General features: G+C 44.3%; 1 protein-coding gene across 3 annotated transcripts in view; it reads right to left on the bottom strand.

The window, feature by feature from the left end:
- Positions 1 to 21,892, bottom strand: part of LOC143764782 (proprotein convertase subtilisin/kexin type 4-like) — a 353,321-nt gene that overhangs the window by 66,845 nt on the left and 264,584 nt on the right. For all 3 annotated transcript variants that reach the window (XM_077250736.1, XM_077250738.1, XM_077250737.1), the window contains 2 exons: positions 21,751 to 21,839; positions 21,493 to 21,665 (listed from right to left, as the gene is read on the bottom strand). In XM_077250736.1, coding sequence (XP_077106851.1) covers positions 21,493 to 21,665; positions 21,751 to 21,839 — 262 coding nt within the window. The remainder of the gene's footprint in view (positions 1 to 21,492; positions 21,666 to 21,750; positions 21,840 to 21,892) is intronic.

Genomic DNA, 21,892 nt, shown 5'->3' with positions numbered 1-21,892 from the left:
CCATGGAGTCAAAATAGTCACTACACCTGTAGTTAAATTCTTAAATGGGATACAATTACCAAAATCGGGTCACTTGAGGGGGGATTCTGCTCTTCTTGCAATGAGGGGCTCTGTTTATGGAGTCCACAAACAATTCTAGGAAAATCTGAGCTTCAGGAGGCAAACTGTGCTCCAACCCTCCCGAGTCTCTCTATATATGGATAAGCAATACTGTACAGCCACATATGGGGTTGTGAGAGAACAGAATACATTTTGTTCATCTGTGGTATCCATTTTGAGCACATGGTCTTCATCTTGTCCTATGTATTCTATGTAATGGTGATCAGGTAACACTGATGGGTGGGAAAGTTTCACATTTCTATTCGCTAAGGTTACTATTGGTTCATAGGTCAGAGGGAACTATTCCTTTGTCTGTGACCCTATTTAAAGGGCCACATGTGTTAATAAAGCAGAAGTCTTATCTAGTTCACCATACATGGCTGTGCTGTACTGATTTCTCGAGATCTCAAAGACATTTTAATATTTGCAGTTCGGAAGGCATAGAAGAGGGTGTATTTCGCTCACAGGGTATTGCCACGTTCAATAGAAATTATGGGACAAATGACTACTAAAAATGTAGCTATTTTTTCTTCACTGCCCAATGGTATAAAATTCTGTGACACACCCATGGTGTCAATATGATCACTGCACCCCTAGATAAATTCGTTGAGAGGTGTAGTTTGTAAAATGGGGTCACTTATGGGAGGTTCTCCTGTTCCGGTACCTCATGGGCTCTCCCAGTGGGTCATGGCACCTGCAAACCATAACAGTAAAATCTGGCGCTCCTTGCCTTCTGAGCTTTGCACTGTGACTGAAAAATATTTCCCAATTACATGTAGGCTATTGGAGCACTCAGGAAAAAATGTACCTCAGTTTGTTGTAAAAACAATTCCTATTAGCCCTTAGAAAAATTAAAAACTTGGGGCCAAAACATTTTTGTGGTAAAAATGTAATTTATTCTTTCTTCACCGTCCAAAAAAATTCTGTGAGGCACATGTGGTGTTAATATGATCACTGAACCCCTAGATGAATTTATTGGGGAATGTAGTTTGTAAAATGAGTTCACATATAGTGGGTTTCTGTTGCTCTGGCACCTCAGGGGCTCTGGCAATGTTACATGGCGTCGTCAAACCTGTCCAGTAAAATCTGAACTACAATGTGGCGCCTCTTCCTTTCTGAGCTTTGCAGTGTGCCTCAAAAGTAGTATTCCTTCACATATGGGATATCAGCGTACTCAGGAGAAATTGCATAACAAATTGCAATTTGCTTGTGTTACCCTTGAAACAATAAAAAAGAATTAGGGCTAAAATAACATTTTTGTGGGGAAAAATGTTATTATCTTCATTTCACGGCTCAACGTTGTAAACTTCTGTGAAGCGCATGGGGGTCCAAGGTGCTCACCACACATCTACATACACGCCTTTAGGGTCTAGATTCCAAAATAGTCATTTGTGGGGGGGGGGGCATTGTTTACGAACAAAAGGGGCTCTTCAAACGCAACATGGCATTTGCCAATTGATCCAGCAAATTTTGCATTCAAAAAGTCAAATGGCGCTCCCTCCCTTCTGAGCTCTGCTGTGCACCCAAACAGTGGTTTACCTCCACATATAGGGTATCGGCATGCTCAGGAGAAATTGCAGAAGAAATTTTGTGGCCCATTTTTCCTGTTACCCTTGTGAAAATAAAACAAAATGGGGTCTAAAGTAATTTTTTTGGTGAAAAAAATTTAATGTTCATTTTTTTCCACATTCCTAAAATTCCTGTGAAGTAACTGAAGGGTTAATTAACTTCTTGAATGTGGTTTTGAGCACCTTGAGGGGTGCAGTTTTTAGAATCGTGTCACTTTTGGGTATTTTCTGTCATATAGGCTCCTCAAAGTCACTTGAAATGTGAGTTGGTCCCTAAATTTTGTTGGAAAAATGAGAAATCTCTGGTCAATTTTTAACCCTTTTACCTTCCTAACAAAAAAAAGTTTACAAAACTGTGCTGATGTAAAGTAGACATGTGGTAAATTTTATTTATTTTTAATTGTACAAGAATTCAAATTATGAAAATTGCAAAATTTGTCAAATTTTTGCCAAATTTCCATTTTTTTTCACAAATAAACACAAGTTATATTGAGGAATTTTTACCAGCGTCACAAAAAACCAGTCTCAGAATCAGTGGGATCTGTTGAAGCGTTCTAGAGTTATTACCAGATAAAGTGACAGTGGTCAGAATTGGAAAAACTAGCCTAGTCATTAACATGCAAACCACATTGGGATGTAAAGGGGATAAACCTAGAAAACCTGTTTAATGCCAACTCAGACTAGAAGACAAAGATTTCGTATTCAACCTCCAGGATAATTTGTCAGAGTACAAAATAATAAAACAAGCAACTTGATGTGGCTGTTGAAACATGCACAATAAAATCTATACGGTATGAATGCAAATGGGGTGCATGGCATGGCAAAATTGCAAGGAAAAAAGGAAAAACCATAGCTGCATTAATAAAACAAAACCGCTTGCTTGAAATACTCCAAACAGTACCTTGTGAAGCCTCAAAACGTCTGCAACAGATTAATTTTGTGTGATCAGACCAAAACTAAAACTTCATGAGAACAATTACAAATAACATGTTTGGAGAGAAATTATCAATGCCTATGAATAGAAGCACATCATCCTTACAGGGGGGAACAAAATGCTTTTCGGTATAACGGCATATTTTATTAAAAAATATTGGAGAAGATTTTGATTTCCATCAGCCAGGAGGCTACATTTGGGGAGCACTTATACTTTCCAACATGGAATTATTCCTAAACATAAGGCAATGTTGACTCTCCCATGGCTGTAGCAGAAGAAAGTGAAAATTCTGGAGTGGCTGTAGAAGGAAAATGCCCCAAAATGTACATGTATTGCACATGAATTCCCCACAGGTGTAGGCCCCCTCCTCCACCAACACAGCATGAGGTCTGAAATTGCCTTGAGACAAAAAAAATGTCCTTTTCCTGTGCTAGAGCAGGTTTAAGCAGGATGGGGAGGATGAACCTTAGCCAGTTGAGACAATAGACTGGTGATATCCCCCACATTTGGGACTGAACACACTTCTCTTTGGCAGGAGGTAAATCCCATGACACATGTGTTGCTCTGGCTCTTTCTCCTTGGACACCATGATTGGAACACATTAGCAGAGTATCCCATGTAACCGCTTTTCTTACTATGCCCTGAATGCCAGCATTAACCTCCCTTAGCTCCTTAGGGATAACGAGCAATAGTGCTGATATTGCATGCGCGTTTGGGTAATTTGGGTTTTGTGGGATAATTGTGGGGTTTGACTGCGTGACATTGTTGTGATATTACTGTGCTAGTGTTGTAGTATCAGTACATATATATATATATATATATATATATATATATATATATATATATATATATATATATATATATATAGTGACCAGTTTGGATATAAATATATATATTTATGTAATAGACCTGTAGACTTGTCTGTAATAAATATCCCTTTATTTATACACGGTGTTATCTCAGCTAGTATATAGTATAAGGAACAGATAACATGAATGCATTACAAACTGGGTATTGATTAGTAATGGTCAAGTTTGACGTTACTAGTTAATATTTGAACTTCAATAAGAGGTGGATGAGTTCCCCCTTCAGCAACTATAATTTCAGGCAGGAAACTCGTCGTTTTACAGTGGTCATCTTCGGATGCTGACCGCCTCAAGCTCCTTAATCCATTTTGGGGAGAACTCAAATTTGCATTTCATTTAAGGACTTGGAAGCATTCACTAAGCTGAACCTGCAGCTATACCACATGAGAAAATAAAAGGGCCTCATTCACAACTACCAGAAAAGACTGCAAGACAAAAAGTGCAATACACAATATTAAGAACTAAACTTCTGAATAGAAACATACCTCCCAACTTTTGAAGATGGGAAAGAGGGACAAAGTTTGCGGCGCGCGAAGCGCGCCGCGGTAAATTTTAGGCCACGCCTCTGACCACACCCATTCATAATTAGTCACACCCATATCCACGTCCCAAGCACACCCATTTAGCACTGCTGATCACACTGTTTCATATACAATAGTTATAAACAAAAAAATATGGCCACACAGTGCTCCATACTGTATAATGACCACACATGATGCCCCATACTGTATAATGGCCACACATGACGCTCCATACTGTATAATGAACACACATGACGCTCCATACTGTATAATGACCGCATGCATACTGTATAATGGCCGCACATGATGCTCCATACTGTATAATGACCGCACATGATGCTCCATACTGTATAATGGCCGCACATGATGCTCCATACTGTATAATGGCCGCACATGATGCTCCATACTGTATAATGACCGCACATGATGCTCCATACTGTATAATGACCGCACATGATGCTCCATACTGTATAATGACCGCACATGATGCTCCATACTGTATAATGACCGCACATGATGCTCCATACTGTATAATGGCCGCACATGATGCTCCATACTGTATAATGACCGCACATGATGCTCCATACTGTATAATGACCGCACATGATGCTCCATACTGTATAATGACCGCACATGATGCTCCATACTGTATAATGACCGCACATGATGCTCCATACTGTATAATGGCCGCACATGATGCTCCATATTGTATAATGACCACACATGATGCTCCATACTGTATAATGACCGCACATGATGCTCCATACTGTATACTGGCCGCACATGATGCTCCATACTGTATAATGACCGCACATGATGCTCCATACTGTATAATGGCCGCACATGATGCTCCATACTGTATAATGGCCGCACATGATGCTCCATACTGTATAATGACCGCACATGATGCTCCATACTGTATAATGACCGCACATGATGCTCCATATTGTATAATGACCACACATGATGCTCCATACTGTATACTGGCTGCACATGATGCTCCACACTGTATAATGACTGCACATGATGCTCCATATTGTATAATGACCACACATGATGCTCCATACTGTATACTGGCTGCACATGATGCTCCATATTGTATAATGACCGCACATGATGCTCCATACTGTATAATGACCACACATGATGCTCCATACTGTATACTGGCTGCACATGATGCTCCATACTGTATAATGACTGCACATGATGCTCCATACTGTATAATGACCCCACATGATGCTCCATACTGTATTATGGCCACAGTTCTCCATACTGTATAATGACATACAGGCACGCAGCTCACACAAATGCAGCATCACACACACAGTATCACACATACACACGCAGCATCACAAACGCAGCTCACAAACACATGCAGCTTTGACACAAATGCATCACACATGCAGCCATCACACACACACACAGCCATCACACACACACATGCAGTCATCACACACACACACGCAGCCATCACACACACACACGCAGCCATCACACACACACGCAGCCATCACACACACACACGCAGCCATCACACACACACACACGCAGCCATCACACACATGCAGCCATCACACACACACATGCAGCCATCACACACACACAGCCATCACACACACACACACGCAGCCATCACACACATGCAGCCATCACACACACACGCAGCCATCACACACACCCAGCCATCACACACACACACCCAGCCATCACACACACACACACACCCCCAGCCATCACACACACACACTCAGCCATCACACACACACACCCAGCCATCACACACACACACCCAGCCATCACACACACACACCCAGCCATCACACACACACACCCAGCCATCACACACACACACCCAGCCATCACACACACACCCAGCCATCACACACACCCAGCCATCACACACACACACCCAGCCATCACACACACACACACCCAGCCAGCCATCACACACACCAGATACCTCATACACACATGACACACACACAAATGCAGCATCACACATCTCACACACACACACACACACACACATCACACACACACAATCTCCTCTGTGGTGCAGGGGCGGCTGATCTGGCCATGTGCACTGCAGCTCTTCAGTTTCTCCGGCTGCTCACAGCTCTGCACTGTCCCGGCACCTCCCCCTTCTCTCCTTCTCTGCCGGGATAGCAGCTAAGAGCAGGAGACGCCTGAGCTCCGTGCACACACAGGAGGAAGTGAGTGGCTGACCTCTCATCTTGATCGCTGCTGGCTCTCTTCCTCAGCGTGGCAGCGCCGCACACACAGGGGGCGGGGGCGGGATCGGTCGGGAGGAGACCCAGCATGTATAAGAAAAAAAAAACGGCTCTCTCTACGTCCCGGAAGTGGGCGGGGCTTCACCGGCGGCCGCAAATTCGGGATTTTAAATGCCCGAAGCGGGACAGCGGGACCCCGGTGCCAAAGCGGGACTGTCACGCTGAAATCGGGACGGTTGGGAGGTATGATAGAAAGCATTTTTCATATTTCCTTTATAGCTCTAGTTTGTTTCATGGATGATTTATTTTGTGATGTATAATAGTTTATTATGAAACATACTGGACAAAACATTATCAATCACTTGTGTTTTCTGAACTGGGACTTGCACATCTTACAAATTCTGTAGGGAGAATGTAATATTATGAGTCCACAATTAAAGTGAACACCTGTCACCAGGTTAGACCGATAAGAGTTACATCCATCACCATGTACATCATTCTATAATACATCTTTCTGTCTCCTCCCTACAGGTCTCCAATCTTCTAGTGATGCCGTCCTCCTGCTTGATTCATGTGGATGATGCGTTGCTGCATCATCCAGTCTCCTCAGCAACGCGCTTCTTGCGCAGGCGTACTTATCTGACCTCTCAAGGGTAGAGCAAAAATCCTGCAGTGCACAGGCACTGGGGCTCTCTGCCATTTCCCGGCGCCTGCGCACTGCAGTACTTTACTCTGACCTCAACAGGGCAGATAAGTATACCTGCGCAGGAGCACAATGTCAGGGAGACTGTGTGGATGATGCAGGGACACATCATCCACATGAATCAAGAACGAGGACGGCATCACTAGAAGATGGGAGGTGTCGGACCAAGAAGCCCCACCCCTTAAACCAGACAGCCCCGCATTTGAGTATAATAAAAGTTATTTTTCTTCTCTTCAAAATAAACATTTTGTCATTGATCTAGAGGGTGCCGTCAGTACACTGAAGCCCTTCTGCTACAACTACAGCAAACCGCATATTAAATATAAGGGTTGGGGGTCATTTGGGTACTTGTGATCACAAAATAATAAGTTTTCATGTATCCTTTTATAAGATGTGCAGAAGAGGGGTTACAAGGACACTAAATTTCAGGAGGGCAAATTTCTAACGAATTAGAGATCTTTCTTGGTGCAATTAACTGTGACGATATCCTGAGACATGAAAGTACACAAAGAAAATGGGAGACGTTTATTAGCATCCTGGATAGGACCTGTGCACAGTATATACCCTATGTGAATAAACATACTAGAAATAGGAGGAAACCAATATGGCTAAATAGAGCTGTAAGGGGCGCAATAAGTGACAAAAAGAAAGCATTTAGAGAATTAAAGGAAGTAGGAAGTGATGAGGCATTAAATAAATACAGAAAATTAAATTCTGTAAAAAGCAAATCAAGGCAACAAAGATTGAGACAGAGAGACTCATTGCCAGAGAGAGTAAAAATAATCCCCAAATAATCTTTAACTACATAAATAGTAAGAAATTAAAAAATGATAGTGTTGACCCCCTTAACCCCTTTCTGACATCAGACATACTATCCTGTTAAGGTGACATGGGCCAGTATGACCATCAATGGGATAGTACGTCATATGAGATCAGCCGCGCTCACGGGGGGAGCGCAGACGATCGCGGCCAGGTGTCAGCTGATTATCACAGCTGACATTGAGCACGGACCGCTCCCGACACTTTAAACCCCGGAACACTGCGATCAAAGAGGATTGCAGCTTTCCGGTGGCATAGAAAAGTATCGCACAGGGAGGGGGCTCCCTGAGTGCTTTCCTGAGACACTCAGAACAACGCAATGTGATCGTGTTGTTCCGAGGGTCTCCTCCTGTCTCCTCCCTGCAGGCCCCCGGATCCAACATGGCCACGGGGTCCTTTCAGGTCCTGCAGGGAGGTGGCTTGTCAGTGCCTGCTAAGAGCAAGGGCTGAGAAGCCTCCTGCACTGCCTGCCAGATCCCTGATCTGACACAGTGCTCTGCAAAGTGTCAGACAAGTGATCTGACACTATATAGTGATGTCTCACCCTGGGACAAAGTAAAAAAAAAATATTATGCTGTGTAAAAATATTTTTTTAAATAATTCCTAAATAAAGAAAAAAAAATATTGTTCTAATAAATAAATTTCTTTATGTAAATAAAAAAAAGCAATAAAAGTACACATTTGACATCCCCCGTGACCATAAAGACCCAGCCTATAAAACTGTCCTACTAGTTAACCCCTTCAGTCAACACCGTAAAAAAAAAGAAGCAAAAAACAATGCTTTATCATCATACCGCGATCAAAAAGACAGATATAAATAAACATGGTACTGCTGAAAACGCCATCTTGTCCCGCAAAAAAGGAAACACTTGGGGGTTCAAAGTTCTCATAACCCATTTAGATAAGTTCCTTGGGGGGGTGTAGTTTCCAAAATTATGTCACGTGTGGGGGGTTTCTACTGTTTAGACACATCAGTGGCTCTGCAAACGCAACATAACGCCCACAGACCATTTCATCAAAGTCTGCATTCCATAGAGTCACTACTTCCATTCCGAGCAATGACGTGTGCCCAAACAGTAGTTTTCTCCCACATATGGGGTATCAGAGTACTCAGGACAAATTGCACAACAACTTTTGGGGTCCAATTTCTCCTGTTACCTTTGAAAAAAATAACAAATTGGGGGAGAAAAGATCATTTTTGTGAAAAAAAATATGATTTTTTATTTTTATGGCTCTACATTATAAACTTCTGTGAAGCACTTAGGGTTTCAAAATGCTCACCACACATCTAGATAAGTTCCTTAGGGGTCTACGTTGCAAAATGGTGTCACTTGTGGGGGTTTCCACTGTTTAGGCACATCAAGAGCTCTCCAAACACGACATGGCGTCCGAACTCAATTCCAGCCAATTTTGTACTAAATAGTCAAACGGCGCTCCTTCTCTTGCCAAGCTCCGCCATGCGCCCAAACAGTGGTTTATCGCCACATATGGGGTATCAGCGTACTCATGACAAATTGTACAACTTTTGGGGTTCAATTTCTCCTGTTACCATTGGTAAAATAAAACAAATTGGATCTGAATTAATTTTTTGTGAAAAAAAGTTAAAATGTTCATTCTTTTTTTAAACGTTCCAAAAATTCCTGTGAAGCACCTGAAGGGTTAATAAACTTCTTGAATGTGGTTTTGAGTACCTTGAGGGGTGCAGTTTTTAAAATGGTGTCACTTTTGGGTATTTTCTATCATATAGACCCCTCAAAGTGACTTCACATGTAATGTGGTCCCTAAAAAAAAAAAAAAGGTGTTCTAAGGCTAAGTGCACACGTTGCAGAATTGGCATGCGTATTCCCGCTAAACACTAGCGTTTTGCAACCGTTTTTAGCTTGCATAATGCTAGTATTTTCCAAGCGATCAGTAGCATCGCTTGGAAAACTGATTGACAGGTTGGTCACAGTTGTCAAACATAGTGTAATGCTTTCTGGCATGACCCCAGATGATGTGGCATTCTCGCGAGACCACATGTCATCACAGGTCATTTTCACAAAGCATCCTTGGGAACGGGAGCGTCACTAGGAGAGGGAAAGCTGCGTGGGTCGCCGGAAGGTGAGAATATCACTATTTTTTATTTTAATTCTTTTTTTTTAAACAATTACCGTATATACTCGAGTATAATAATAATAAATAAAACACATAATAATAATAATAATAATAATAATAATAATAATAATAATAAAACACATACTCACCTGTCTTGCTTGCAGCTCCTCGGAGCCATCTTCCTGGCGTCTCCCTGCACTGACTGATCAGGCAGAGGGCGGCGCGCACACTATATGCGTCATCGCGCCCTCTGCCTGAACAGTCAGTGCAGAGAGACGCCGGGAAGATGGAGACAGCGCCCGGCGTGTGGAACGAGGACAGGTGAATATGCGATACCTACCTGCTCCCGGCGTCCCGCTCCTTCCCCCGGACAGCTGGTCTTCGGTGCCGCAGCCTCTTCCTCTGTCAGCGGTCACCGGCACCATCATTAGAGGAATGAATTATGCGGCTCCGCCCCTATGGGGGGTGGAGCCGCCTATTCATTTCTCTAATGAGCGGTCCCACGTGACCGCTGAACAGGGGCGCCGCGGACCGGCTGAAAAACCCCAACGGCCCGGTCCTGGTCCGCGGACCGGCGGTTGGGGACCTCTGGTGTAGAGGATGCCTCCTTGTCCCTGTCTCAGGTCTATGATTAAAAAGATCATCAGAAAGGTCTTTGTACTGTCCCCTCATATTTATACATTAACATAAGATCACCCCTTTGCCTTCGTTTTTCCAAACTAAATAACCCCAAGTGTAATAACCTATCTTGGTATTGCAGACCCCCCAGTCCTCTAATAACCTTGATCGCTCTTCTCTGCACCCGCTCTAGTTCAGCTATGTCTTTCTTATACACCAGAGACCAGAACTGTACACAGTATTCTAAGTGTGGTCGAACTAGTGACTTGTATAGAGGTAAAATTATGTTCTCCTCATGAGCATCTATGCCTCCTTTAGGCTACGTTCACATTTGCGGTCTGCGCCACAGCGTCGGGCGCCGCAGCGTCGCCGCATGCGCCCCTATATTTAACATGGGGGCGCATGGACATGCATCGCACTTGCGTTTTGCGCCGCATGCGTCCCTGCGGCGCCCGCGTCCGGGCGCAGAGGACGCAGCAAGTTGCATTTTTGCTGCGTCCAAAGTCAATAAAAAAAAGGACGCATGCGGCGCAAAACGCAGCGTTGTGCATGCGTTTTGCTGCGTTTTTGTTTGCGTTGTGCGTTGCGGCGCCGACGCTGCGGCGCACAACGCAAATGTGAACGTAGCCTAAATGCATCCCATTATTTTTTTCCCTTTGTAGCAGCTGCCTGACACTGGCCACTAAATGTGAGTTTGTCGTCCACCCATACACCCAGGACTTTTTCATTGATGGTTTTGCCCAGTGTTTTACAATTAAGCACATAATTATACATCTTATTTGCTCTACCCAATGCATGACCTTACATTTATCCCCATTAAAGCTCATTTGCCATTTATCAGCCCAAGCTTCTAGTTTACATAAATCCTCCTGTACTATAAAATTGTCCTCCTCTGTATTGATTACCCTGCAGAGTTTAGGGTCATCTGCAAATATTGAAATTCTACTCTGAATGCCCCCTACAAGGTCATTAATAAATAAGTTAACAAGAGGCGGGCCCAATACTGACCTGTTGTGAATTCTGTTCTTGGGCTCCCTCCGGTGGTTATAAGTGGTAGCGCTGCTGTCTGTCCTTCACAGCAGTTATCAGGTGTGTCCACTCTGGACTGGGCTATTTAGTCTGACCTCACCCTTTAGTCAGTGCCAGTTGTCCATTGTTTCTGGAGGATTCACATCCCTTCATGGTTTCTCCTGCTTCCTGGTCTTTTCACCAAGATAAGATAAGATTCTGCTTGTTTTGCAGCCCACATTTTGTGGGCCTCATTTTTCAGTGCATTTCATGTTTTTTCTTGTCCAGCTTAATCTGTGTAAGGATTTATGCAGTCAAGCTGGAATCTCTGGAGAGGCAGATATACCCTCCATGTCTTTAGTTAGATGTGGAGTTTTTTGTATTTTCTGTGGTGGATATTTCCTAGTATTTTAATACTGACCGCATAGTTCTCTGTCCTATCTTTCCTATTTAGCTAGATTGGCCTCCTTTGCTAAATCCTGTTTTCAGCCTGTGTATGTTTTTTCCTCTCCTCTCACAGTCAATATTTGTGGGGGGCTGCCTATCCTTTGGGAATTTTCTCTGAGGCGAGATAGTTTTCCCTTTTCTATCTATAGGGTTAATTAGTCCTCCGGCTGTGTCAAGGTGTCTAGGATCAGTAGGTACATCCCACGGCTACTTCTAGTTGTGGTGTTAAGTTCAGGGTCCGCGGTCAGTACAGATACCACCTTCTCCAGAGTACGTCCAATGCTACTCCTAGGCCACCAGATCATAACAGTACAACTGGCCAACAATGAGTTAACCGCATCTCAGAAGAAGGGAAAGAAAGTGCTGAGCCATTTTTTTTCTCTACTCTGTTGTGTTTTTTTTTCCCTCTTAACCTCTGGGTGGTTCAGGAGTTTGGCGCTGACATGGATGTTCAGGGACTTGCTTCTCGTGTGGATCAACTTGCTGCTAGAGTACAGGGTATTTTTGATTATATCGTTCAGACTCCGGTTTTAGAGCCTAGAATTCCAACTCCTGATCTGTTTTTTGGGGACAGGTCTAAATTTCTGAGCTTTAAAAATAACTGTAAACTGTTTTTTGCTCTGAAGCCCCGTTCCTCTGGTGATCCCATCCTGCAGGTTAAAATTGTCATATCTCTGTTGCGTGGCGACCCCCAGGATTGGGTATTTGCCCTGGAACCTGGGAATCCGGCGTTGCTTAATGTAGACACCTTTTTTCAGGCGCTTGGGTTATTGTATGATGAACCTAACTCTGTAGAGCATGCTGAGAAAACCTTGTTGGCCCTGTGTCAGGGTCAAGAAGCGGCAGAATCATATTGCCAGAAATTTAGAAAATGGTCTGTGTTGACTAAATGGAATGAGGATGCTTTGGCGGCAATTTTCAGAAAGGGTCTTTCTGAATCCATTAAAGATGTTATGGTGGGGTTCCCCACGCCTGCTGGTTTGAGTGATTCTATGTCTCTGGCCATTCAAATTGATCGGCGCTTGCGTGAGCGCAGAGTTGTGCACACTATGGCGTTGTCTTCCGAGCGGAGTCCTGAGCCTATGCAATGTGATAGGATTGTGTCTAGAGCTGAACGACAAGGATTCAGATGTCAGAATAGGTTGTGTTTTTACTGCGGCGATTCTGCTCATGTTATTTCTGATTGCCCTAAGCGTGTCAAGAGAATCGCTAGTTCTGTTACCATCAGTACTGTACAACCTAAATTTCTGTTATCTGTGACCCTGATCTACTCATTATCGTCATTTTCTGTCAAGGCATTTGTGGATTCAGGCGCCGCTTTAAATTTAATGGACTTCGAATTTGCCAGACGTTGTGGGTTTCCCTTACAGCCTTTGCAGAGTCCTATCCCTTTGAGGGGCATTGATGCTACACCATTGGCTAAAAATAAACCTCAGTTTTGGACACAGTTAACCATGTGCATGGCGCCAGCCCATCAGGAAGATTGTCGTTTTCTGGTGTTGCATAATCTGCATGATGCTATTGTGCTGGGGTTTCCATGGTTACAGGTGCATAATCCGGTGTTGGATTGGAAATCTATGTCTGTGACTAGTTGGGGTTGTCAGGGGGTTCATGATGACGTTTCTTTGATGTGAATTTCCTCCTCCCCCTCTTCTGAAGTTCCTGAGTTTTGTCAGATTTCCAGGATGTTTTTGATGAGCCCAAGTCCAGTTCCCTTCCGCCGCATAGGGACTGTGATTGTGCTATTGACTTGATTCCAGGCTGTAAGTTCCCTAAGGGCCGACTTTTCAACCTGTCTGTGCCAGATCATGACGCCATGCGGAGATATGTTAAGGAGTCTTTGGAGAAGGGGCATATTCGGCCATCTTCTTCTCCATTGGGAGCAGGTTTCTTTTTTGTTGCCAAGAAGGATGGCTCCTTGAGACCCTGTATTGATTATCGCCTCTTGAATAAGATCACGGTCAAATTCCAATACCCTTTGCCTTTGCTCTCTGATTTGTTTGCCAGGATTAAGGGTGCTAGTTGGTTTACTAAGATTGACCTTCGAGGGGCATATAATCTTGTTCATATTAAACAGGACGACGAATGGAAAACTGCATTCAATACGCCCGAGGGCCATTTTGAATATCTTGTGATGCCATTCGGACTCTCTAATGCTCCATCTGTGTTTCAGTCCTTCATGCATGATATATTTCAGAATTATATTGATAAATTCATGATTGTATATTTGGATGATATTTTGATTTTTTCGGATGATTGGGAGTCTCATGTGAAACAAGTCAGGATGGTATTTCAGATCATTCGTGATAATGCCTTGTTTGTGAAGGGGTCTAAGTGCCTCTTTGGAGTACAGAAGATTTATTTTTTGGGCTTCATTTTTTCTCCCTCATCTATAGAAATGGATCCGGTTAAGGTTCAGGCCATTCATGATTGGATCCAGCCCACATCCGTGAAGAGCCTTCAGAAATTTTTGGGCTTTGCTAATTTTTATCGCTGTTTCATTGCCAACTTCTCCAGTGTGGTTAAACCCCTGACCGATTTGACGAAGAAAGGCGCTGATGTGACGAATTGGTCCTCTGCGGCCGTTTCTGCCTTTCAGGAGCTTAAACGCCGATTTACTTCTGCCCCTGTGTTGCGTCAGCCGGATGTTTCTCTTCCTTTTCAGGTTGAGGTTGACGCTTCTGAGATTGGGGCAGGGGCCGTTTTGTCTCAGAGGAATTCTGATGGTTCCTTGATGAAACCGTGTGCCTTCTTCTCTCGAAAGTTTTCGCCTGCGGAACGCAATTATGATGTCGGTAATCGTGAGTTGTTGGCTATGAAGTGGGCATTTGAGAAGTGGCGACATTGGCTTGAGGGGGCTAAGCACCGTATTGTGGTCTTGACCGATCATAAGAATCTGATTTACCTTGAGTCTGCCAAACGGCTGAATCCTAGACAGGCCCGATGGTCCCTGTTTTTCTCCCGTTTTGATTTTGTTGTCTCGTATCTTCCGGGTTCTAAGAATGTTAAGGCTGATGCCCTCTCTAGGAGTTTTTTGCCTGATTCCCCTGGGGTCCTTGAGCCGGTCGGCATTCTGAAGGAGGGGGTGATTCTTTCTGCCATCTCCCCTGATTTACGACGGGTTCTTCAGGAATTTCAGGCTGATAAACCTGACCGCTGTCCAGTGGGGAAACTGTTTGTTCCTGATAGATGGACTAGCAAAGTGATTTCTGAGGTTCACTGTTCTGTGTTAGCTGGCCATCCTGGGATTTTTGGTACCAGAGATTTGGTTGGTAGGTCATTTTGGTGGCCTTCTTTGTCACGGGATGTGCGTTCCTTTGTGCAGTCCTGTGGGACTTGTGCGCGGGCCAAACCTTGCTGCTCACGCGCCAGTGGGTTGCTTTTACCTTTGCCGGTCCCTGAGAGGCCTTGGACGCATATTTCTATGGATTTTATTTCGGATCTTCCGGTTTCCCAGAGGATGTCGGTTATCTGGGTGGTTTGTGACCGGTTTTCTAAGATGGTTCATTTGGTACCTTTGCCTAAATTGCCTTCCTCTTCTGAGTTGGTTCCGTTGTTTTTTCAGCATGTGGTTCGTTTGCAGGGCATTCCGGAGAATATTGTGTCCGATAGAGGTTCCCAGTTTGTTTCCAGGTTTAGGCGGGCCTTTTGTGCTAGGCTGGGCATTGATTTGTCTTTTTCTTCCACATTTCATACTCAGACAAATGGCCAAACCGAGCGAACTAACCAGACTTTGGAAACTTATTTGAGATGCTTTGTGTCTGCCGATCAGGATGATTGGGTGGCTTTCTTGCCATTGGCCGAGTTTGCCCTTAATAATCGGGCTAGTTCTGCTACCTTGGTTTCACCTTTTTTTGTAATTCTGGGTTTCATCCTTGTTTTTCTTCGGGGCAGGTTGAGCCTTCTGATTGTCCTGGGGTGGACTCTGTGGTTGACAGGTTGCAGCAAATTTGGGCTCATGTTGTGGACAATTTGGTCTTGTCTCAGGAGGAGGCTCAGCGTTTTGCTAATTGTCGGCGGCGTGTGGGTTCCTGGCTTCGGGTTGGGGATTTGGTCTGGTTGTCTTCCCGTCATGTTCCTATGAAGGTTTCTTTCCCTAAGTTCAAGCCTCGGTTTATTGGTCCTTATAGGATTTCTGAGATTATCAATCCAGTGTCTTTTCGTTTGGCCCTTCCAGCCTCTTTTTCCATCCACAATGTTTTTCATAGATCTTTGTTGCGGAAATATGTGGTACCCGTCATTCCCTCTGTTGATCCTCCTGCCCCGGTGTTGATTGATGGGGAGTTGGAGTATGTTGTTGAGAAGATCTTGGATTCTCGTTTTTCAAGGCGTAGGCTTCAGTATCTTGTCAAGTGGAAGGGTTATGGCCAGGAGGATAATTCTTGGGTTGTTGCCTCTGATGTTCATGCTGATGATTTGGTTTGTGCCTTCCATTTGGCTCGTCCTGATCGGCCTGGGGGCTCTGGTGAGGGTTCAGTGACCCCTCCTCAAGGGGGGGGGGGTACTGTTGTGAATTCTGTTCTTGGGCTCCCTCCGGTGGTTATAAGTGGTAGCGCTGCTGTCTGTCCTTCACAGAAGTTATCAGGTGTGTCCACTCTGGACTGGGCTATTTAGTCTGACCTCACCCTTTAGTCAGTGCCAGTTGTCCATTGTTTCTGGAGGATTCACATCCCTTCATGGTTTCTCCTGCTTCCTGGTCTTTTCACCAAGATAAGTTCTGCTTGTTTTGCAGCCCACATTTTGTGGGCCTCATTGTTCAGTGCATTTCATGTTTTTTCTTGTCCAGCTTAATCTGTGTAAGGATTTATGCAGTCAAGCTGGAATATCTGGAGAGGCAAATATACCCTCCATGTCTTTAGTTAGATGTGGAGTTTTTTGTATTTTCTGTGGTGGATATTTCCTAGTATTTTAATACTGACCGCATAGTTCTCTGTCCTATCTTTCCTATTTAGCTAGATTGGCCTCCTTTGCTAAATCCTGTTTTCAGCCTGTGTATGTTTTTTCCTCTCCTCTCAGTCAATATTTGTGGGGGGCTGCCTATCCTTTGGGAATTTTCTCTGAGGCGAGATAGTTTTCCCTTTTCTATCTATAGGGTTAATTAGTCCTCCGGCTGTGTCGAGGTGTCTAGGATCAGTAGGTACATCCCACGGCTACTTCCAGTTGCGGTGTTAAGTTCAGGGTCCGTGGTCAGTACAGATACCACCTTCTCCAGAGTACGTCCAATGCTACTCCTAGGCCACAGATCATAACACTGACCCCTGTGGTACCCCACTGCTCACCGCGACCCAGTCCGAGTACGCTCCATTAATAACCACCCTTTGTTTCCTATCCCTGAGCCAGCTCTTAAGCCACTTAAACATATTTTCCCCTATCCCCATTATTTTCATTTTATGTATCAACCTTTTGTGCGGCACCATATCAAAAGCTTTTGAAAAGTCCATATGCACTACATCCACTGGGTTCCCTTAGTCCAGTCCGGAACTTACCTCTTCATAGAAGTTTATCAGGTTAGTCTGACAGGAACGGTCCCTAGTAAACCCATGTTGATATTGGGTCATGAGGATATTCCACTTCAGAGACTGTTGTGAATTCCGCTCTTGGGCTCCCTCCGGTGGTTGTAAGTAGCACTTTTGTGAATTCTGCTCTTGGGCTCCCTCCTGTGGTTTTGAGTGGTATAGCTGCTTCTTGGATTTAGCATCAGCAGCTGCTTCCACTGATCGTCTTTCTGGCTCGGCTATTTTAGTTTGGCCTGATCCCTCAATCAATGCCAGTTGTCAATTGTTCCTGCTTGGAGCCACTGCTCTTTTGGATTTCCCTGACACTCTGTCCAGTTCAGCAAAGATAAGTCCTTGCTTGTCCTTTGGCAGTCCACTTGTTGTGGACTTAATTGTTCAGCACATTCTATGTTTTGCTCATTTGTCCAGCTTATCAGTATGGATCTATTCAGCTAAGCTGGAAGCTCTGGGCTGCAGATTTTGCCCTTCACACCTTTAGTCAGGTGTGGAGATTTTTGCATATCTCTGCGGTGGACTTTTTCTAGTTTTTATTACTGACCGCACAGTGTTCTTTCCTGTACTATCTATCTAGCTAGAAGTGGCCTCCTTTGCTAAATCTTGTTTCATACTACGTATGTAATTTCCTTCTCCTCTCACAGTCATTATTTGTGGGGGGCTGTCCTATCCTTTGGGGATCTGCTCTGAGGCAAGATAGCTTTCCTATTCCTACCTTTAGGGGTAGCTAGTTCGGCTGTGACGAGGTGTCCAGGGAGTGACAGGAACATCCCACGGCTACTGCTAGTGTTGTGTTAAGATCAGGAACTGCGGTCTGTATAGTTACCACCTGCTCAGAGCTAGTCGCATGTCGCTCCTAAATTACCAGTCCATAACAGAGACTCCAGTATAGCATCTCTTAGAATACCCTCCAGGATTTTACCCACAGTAGAGGTTAGACTTACTGGCCTATAAATTCCTAGTTTAGTTTTTGTACCCTTTTTGAATATTAGCACCACATTTGCTATAAGCCAGTCCTGTGGTACACACCTTGTTATTATGGAATCTGCAAAGATTAAAAATAATGGTCTATCAATGACTGTACTTAATTCCTGCAGTACTCGGGGGGGGGTGGATCCCATCCAGGCCCGGAGATTTGTCATCTTTAGTGATATTTAGACGTTGCCGTACTTCCTGCTGGGTTAAGCAGGTGACATTTAATGGGGAATTTTTGTTATTACTAGTCATTTTGTCTGCCATGGGATTTTCTTGTGTAAATCCTGTAGAAAAAAAAGTCATTTAGCATGTTGGCTTTTTCCTCGTCCTCATCCACCATTTCACCCAGACTATTTTTAAGGGGACCAACACTATCATTTTTTAGTTTCTTACCATTAATGTAGTTATTTAAGTAGAATATTTTGGGATTATTTTTACTCTCTCTGGCAATGAGTCTCTCTGTCTCAATCTTTGCTGCCTTGATTTGCTTTTTACAGAATTTATTTAATTTTCTGTATTTATTTAATGCCTCATCACTACCTACTTCCTTTAATTCTCGAAATGCTTTCTTTGCGCCCCTTACAGCTCTATTTAGCCATATTGGTTTCCTCCTATTTTGAGTATGTTTATTCCCATATGGTATATACTGTGCACAGGTCCTATCCAGGATGCTAATAAACGTTTCCCATCTTCTTTGTGTATTTTTATGTCTCAGGATATCGTCCCAGTTAATTGCACCAAGATCATCTCTCATCCATTGGAAATTTGCCCTCCTGAAGTTTAGTGTCCTTGTAACCCCTCTACTACACATCTTATTAAAGGATACAGGAAAACTTATTATTTTGTGATCACTATTCCCCAAGTGACCCCCAACCCTTATATTTGATATGAGGTCTGGCCTGTTGGTTAATTTTAGGTCTAGCAGTGCCCCCCTTCTTGTTGGGTCCTGAACCAGTTGTAAAAGGTAATGGTCTCTCATTATGTATCTCTCTGTACCTCTGTTCTTTCTTAAATTATTAACTGTTCTAACCCCACCCCCTCATGCTACCGCCACCCTCAACTTCTTTATTTGTGCCCAGGTCACTATCTGCACTATCTTTCCCTGCTATAAAATGAATACCCTCTCCCCAATCCCTAGTATAAACACTCCTCCAACCTTCTAGCCATTTTCTCCCCCAGCACAGCTGCACCTTCCCCATTGAGGTGCAGCCCGTCCCTAGCGTAGAGCCTGTAGCCCACTGAGAAGTCGGCCCAGTTCTGCAGGAAACCCAAACCTCTCCTTCCTACACCACTTCTTGAGCCACTTATTAACCTCCCTAATCTCCCATTGCCTCTCTGGCGTGGCACATGTACAGGCAGTATTTCGGAAAATACCACCTTGGAGGTCCTTGCTTTCAGCTTGCAGCCTAATTCCCTGAAATCTTCTTTAAGGACCTTCCAACTACATCTAACTTTGTCATTTGTGCCAATGTGCACCATGACCGCTGGGTCCTCACCAACCCCTCCCAGTAATCTGTCAACCAATCAGCGATGTGTCGGACTCGAGCGCCAGGTAGGCAGCATACCGTTCGACGATCCCTGTCTTTGTGACAGATTGCCCTATCTGTTCCCCTAATAAGTGAATCCCCCACTACCAGCACCTTTCTGGGCTGCCCTGCTCTCCTATTTCCCTCCTTACTGGAGCAGTCACTCCTCTGGCTTTCAGAGGACATGCTTGCTGCAGCAGTGCTACCCCTGTACTGGCACCCCCCTCATCTGCCAACTTAGCAAACTTATTGGGGTGTACCAGATCAGGACTAGCCCCCCCTTTTGCTCTTCCCTCTACCTTGCTTTCTGTCACCCAGCTTACTGCTTCACTGTCTTGCAACTCCATCCTACCATCACCCCCTCATCTATCCCATTGAGCGTCTGCTCAGTGAGCAGAAGACTCCTTTCCGTAATGTCTATGGATCTCAGTGTTGCCAGCTGCACATTTAGATCCAATATCTGGGCTTCCAAATGCACAACTTGCTCACATCTCGCACTGCAGTTAAACAAAAATAAATGCAAAGTATCAATAAAATACAGACAGCAATTCCTCCCTTGGAAACTCCCTGAATCCAAAGTCACTGAAACACAAGTAGCACACTTACCGCCGTTTGAACTTACGCTCCGGTCACAATCAGCTCGTTCACACTCGCTAAGCAGAAGATTTAAAGAGTTTTTTTTTTTTCCCTCAGCAGCAATCTACCCTGCTGTTCAATGCACTTCCAAAGTGTAATATTTTTTTTTTACTTTGCCCCAGGGTGGGACATCACTATATTAAGTCAGATAGCTGATCTGACACTTGCAGAGCACTGTGTCAGATCAGCGATCTGACAGACAATGCAGGAGGCTTCTCAGCACCTGCTCTCAGCAGGCACTGACAAGCTGGCTCCCTGCAGGACCTGAAAGGACCCCCGTGGCCAGCTTGGATCCGGGGCCTGCAGGGAGGAGGCAAGAGGAGATGCTCATAACAACGCGATCACATCGCGTTGTTCTGCGGGTCTCATGGAAGCACGCAGAGAGCCCCCTCCCTGCACAATGCCTCTCTATGCCACCAGAATGCTGCGATCATGTTTGATCGCAGTTTTCCGGGGTTTAAAGTGCCGGCAGAGGTCCGTGACCGCTCCTGGCACATAGTGCTGGATGTCAGCTGTGCTAATCAGCTGACACCCAGCAGCGCTCCCCCCATGAGCGCGGCTGATCGCATATGACGTACCATCCCGTCGATGGTCATACAGGCCCAGGTCACCTCGACGGGGTAGTACGTCTAATATCAGAAAGGGGTTAAAAAAAAAGTGTCAATTTATAATGATACAAATAGTTACCACCACAGACCTAGCACTCCAGCCAACAATCATGCATATGAAACATAAGAAGGAGAAATAAAAAGAACAGTCTGCAGTTTGCGGATATGACCTCCTTAGAGTAGTTCACTGCAGGATGAATTAAAAATGGGTGCGGTGCAGCAAAGCTGAGTCCTCTGGTAAGACTAACCTAATCTAATAACAGGTTCACTTTAATATCAGTGAGTAAGAAGAAAAATAAGTAGAATTCTGACTATTTTACAAAACTCACATTTACGATTCCCTTATAAAAAGCTTCGGTGGCCAGTGTGCCTGGACCATCCACAGTCTTGCCATCATCTTCTGGACCCCAGCTGGCACTATAGATATGTATGTGCTGCGGATTCAGACTTAATGACTGAGCTTCTGTGACATCAGTAATCAATCCATCAAGCATGCGTACCCCTAAGGAACATATATTTATATAATTTATTAACACTGCTATGAGCACAAAGTAAAGATAGCATTAGGGTAGTCTCCTATACATTACCTCCTATCCTTGCATTGTATGCAATCCCAACACCGCAGATGTCATTATGAGCAACTGCAGCTACTTCCCCAGCACAACGTGTGCCATGACTGGAATCAGAGCAAAATAAAAAAAAATAAATCTATTTTTACAAGAAAATATT

The sequence above is a fragment of the Ranitomeya variabilis genome, chromosome 4 (genome assembly GCF_051348905.1).
Source record: "Ranitomeya variabilis isolate aRanVar5 chromosome 4, aRanVar5.hap1, whole genome shotgun sequence".
In the NCBI taxonomy this organism is placed as follows: domain Eukaryota; kingdom Metazoa; phylum Chordata; class Amphibia; order Anura; family Dendrobatidae; genus Ranitomeya; species Ranitomeya variabilis.
Note: the sequence above shows the minus strand (reverse complement) of the source record. Positions and strands in the feature narration are given on the sequence as shown.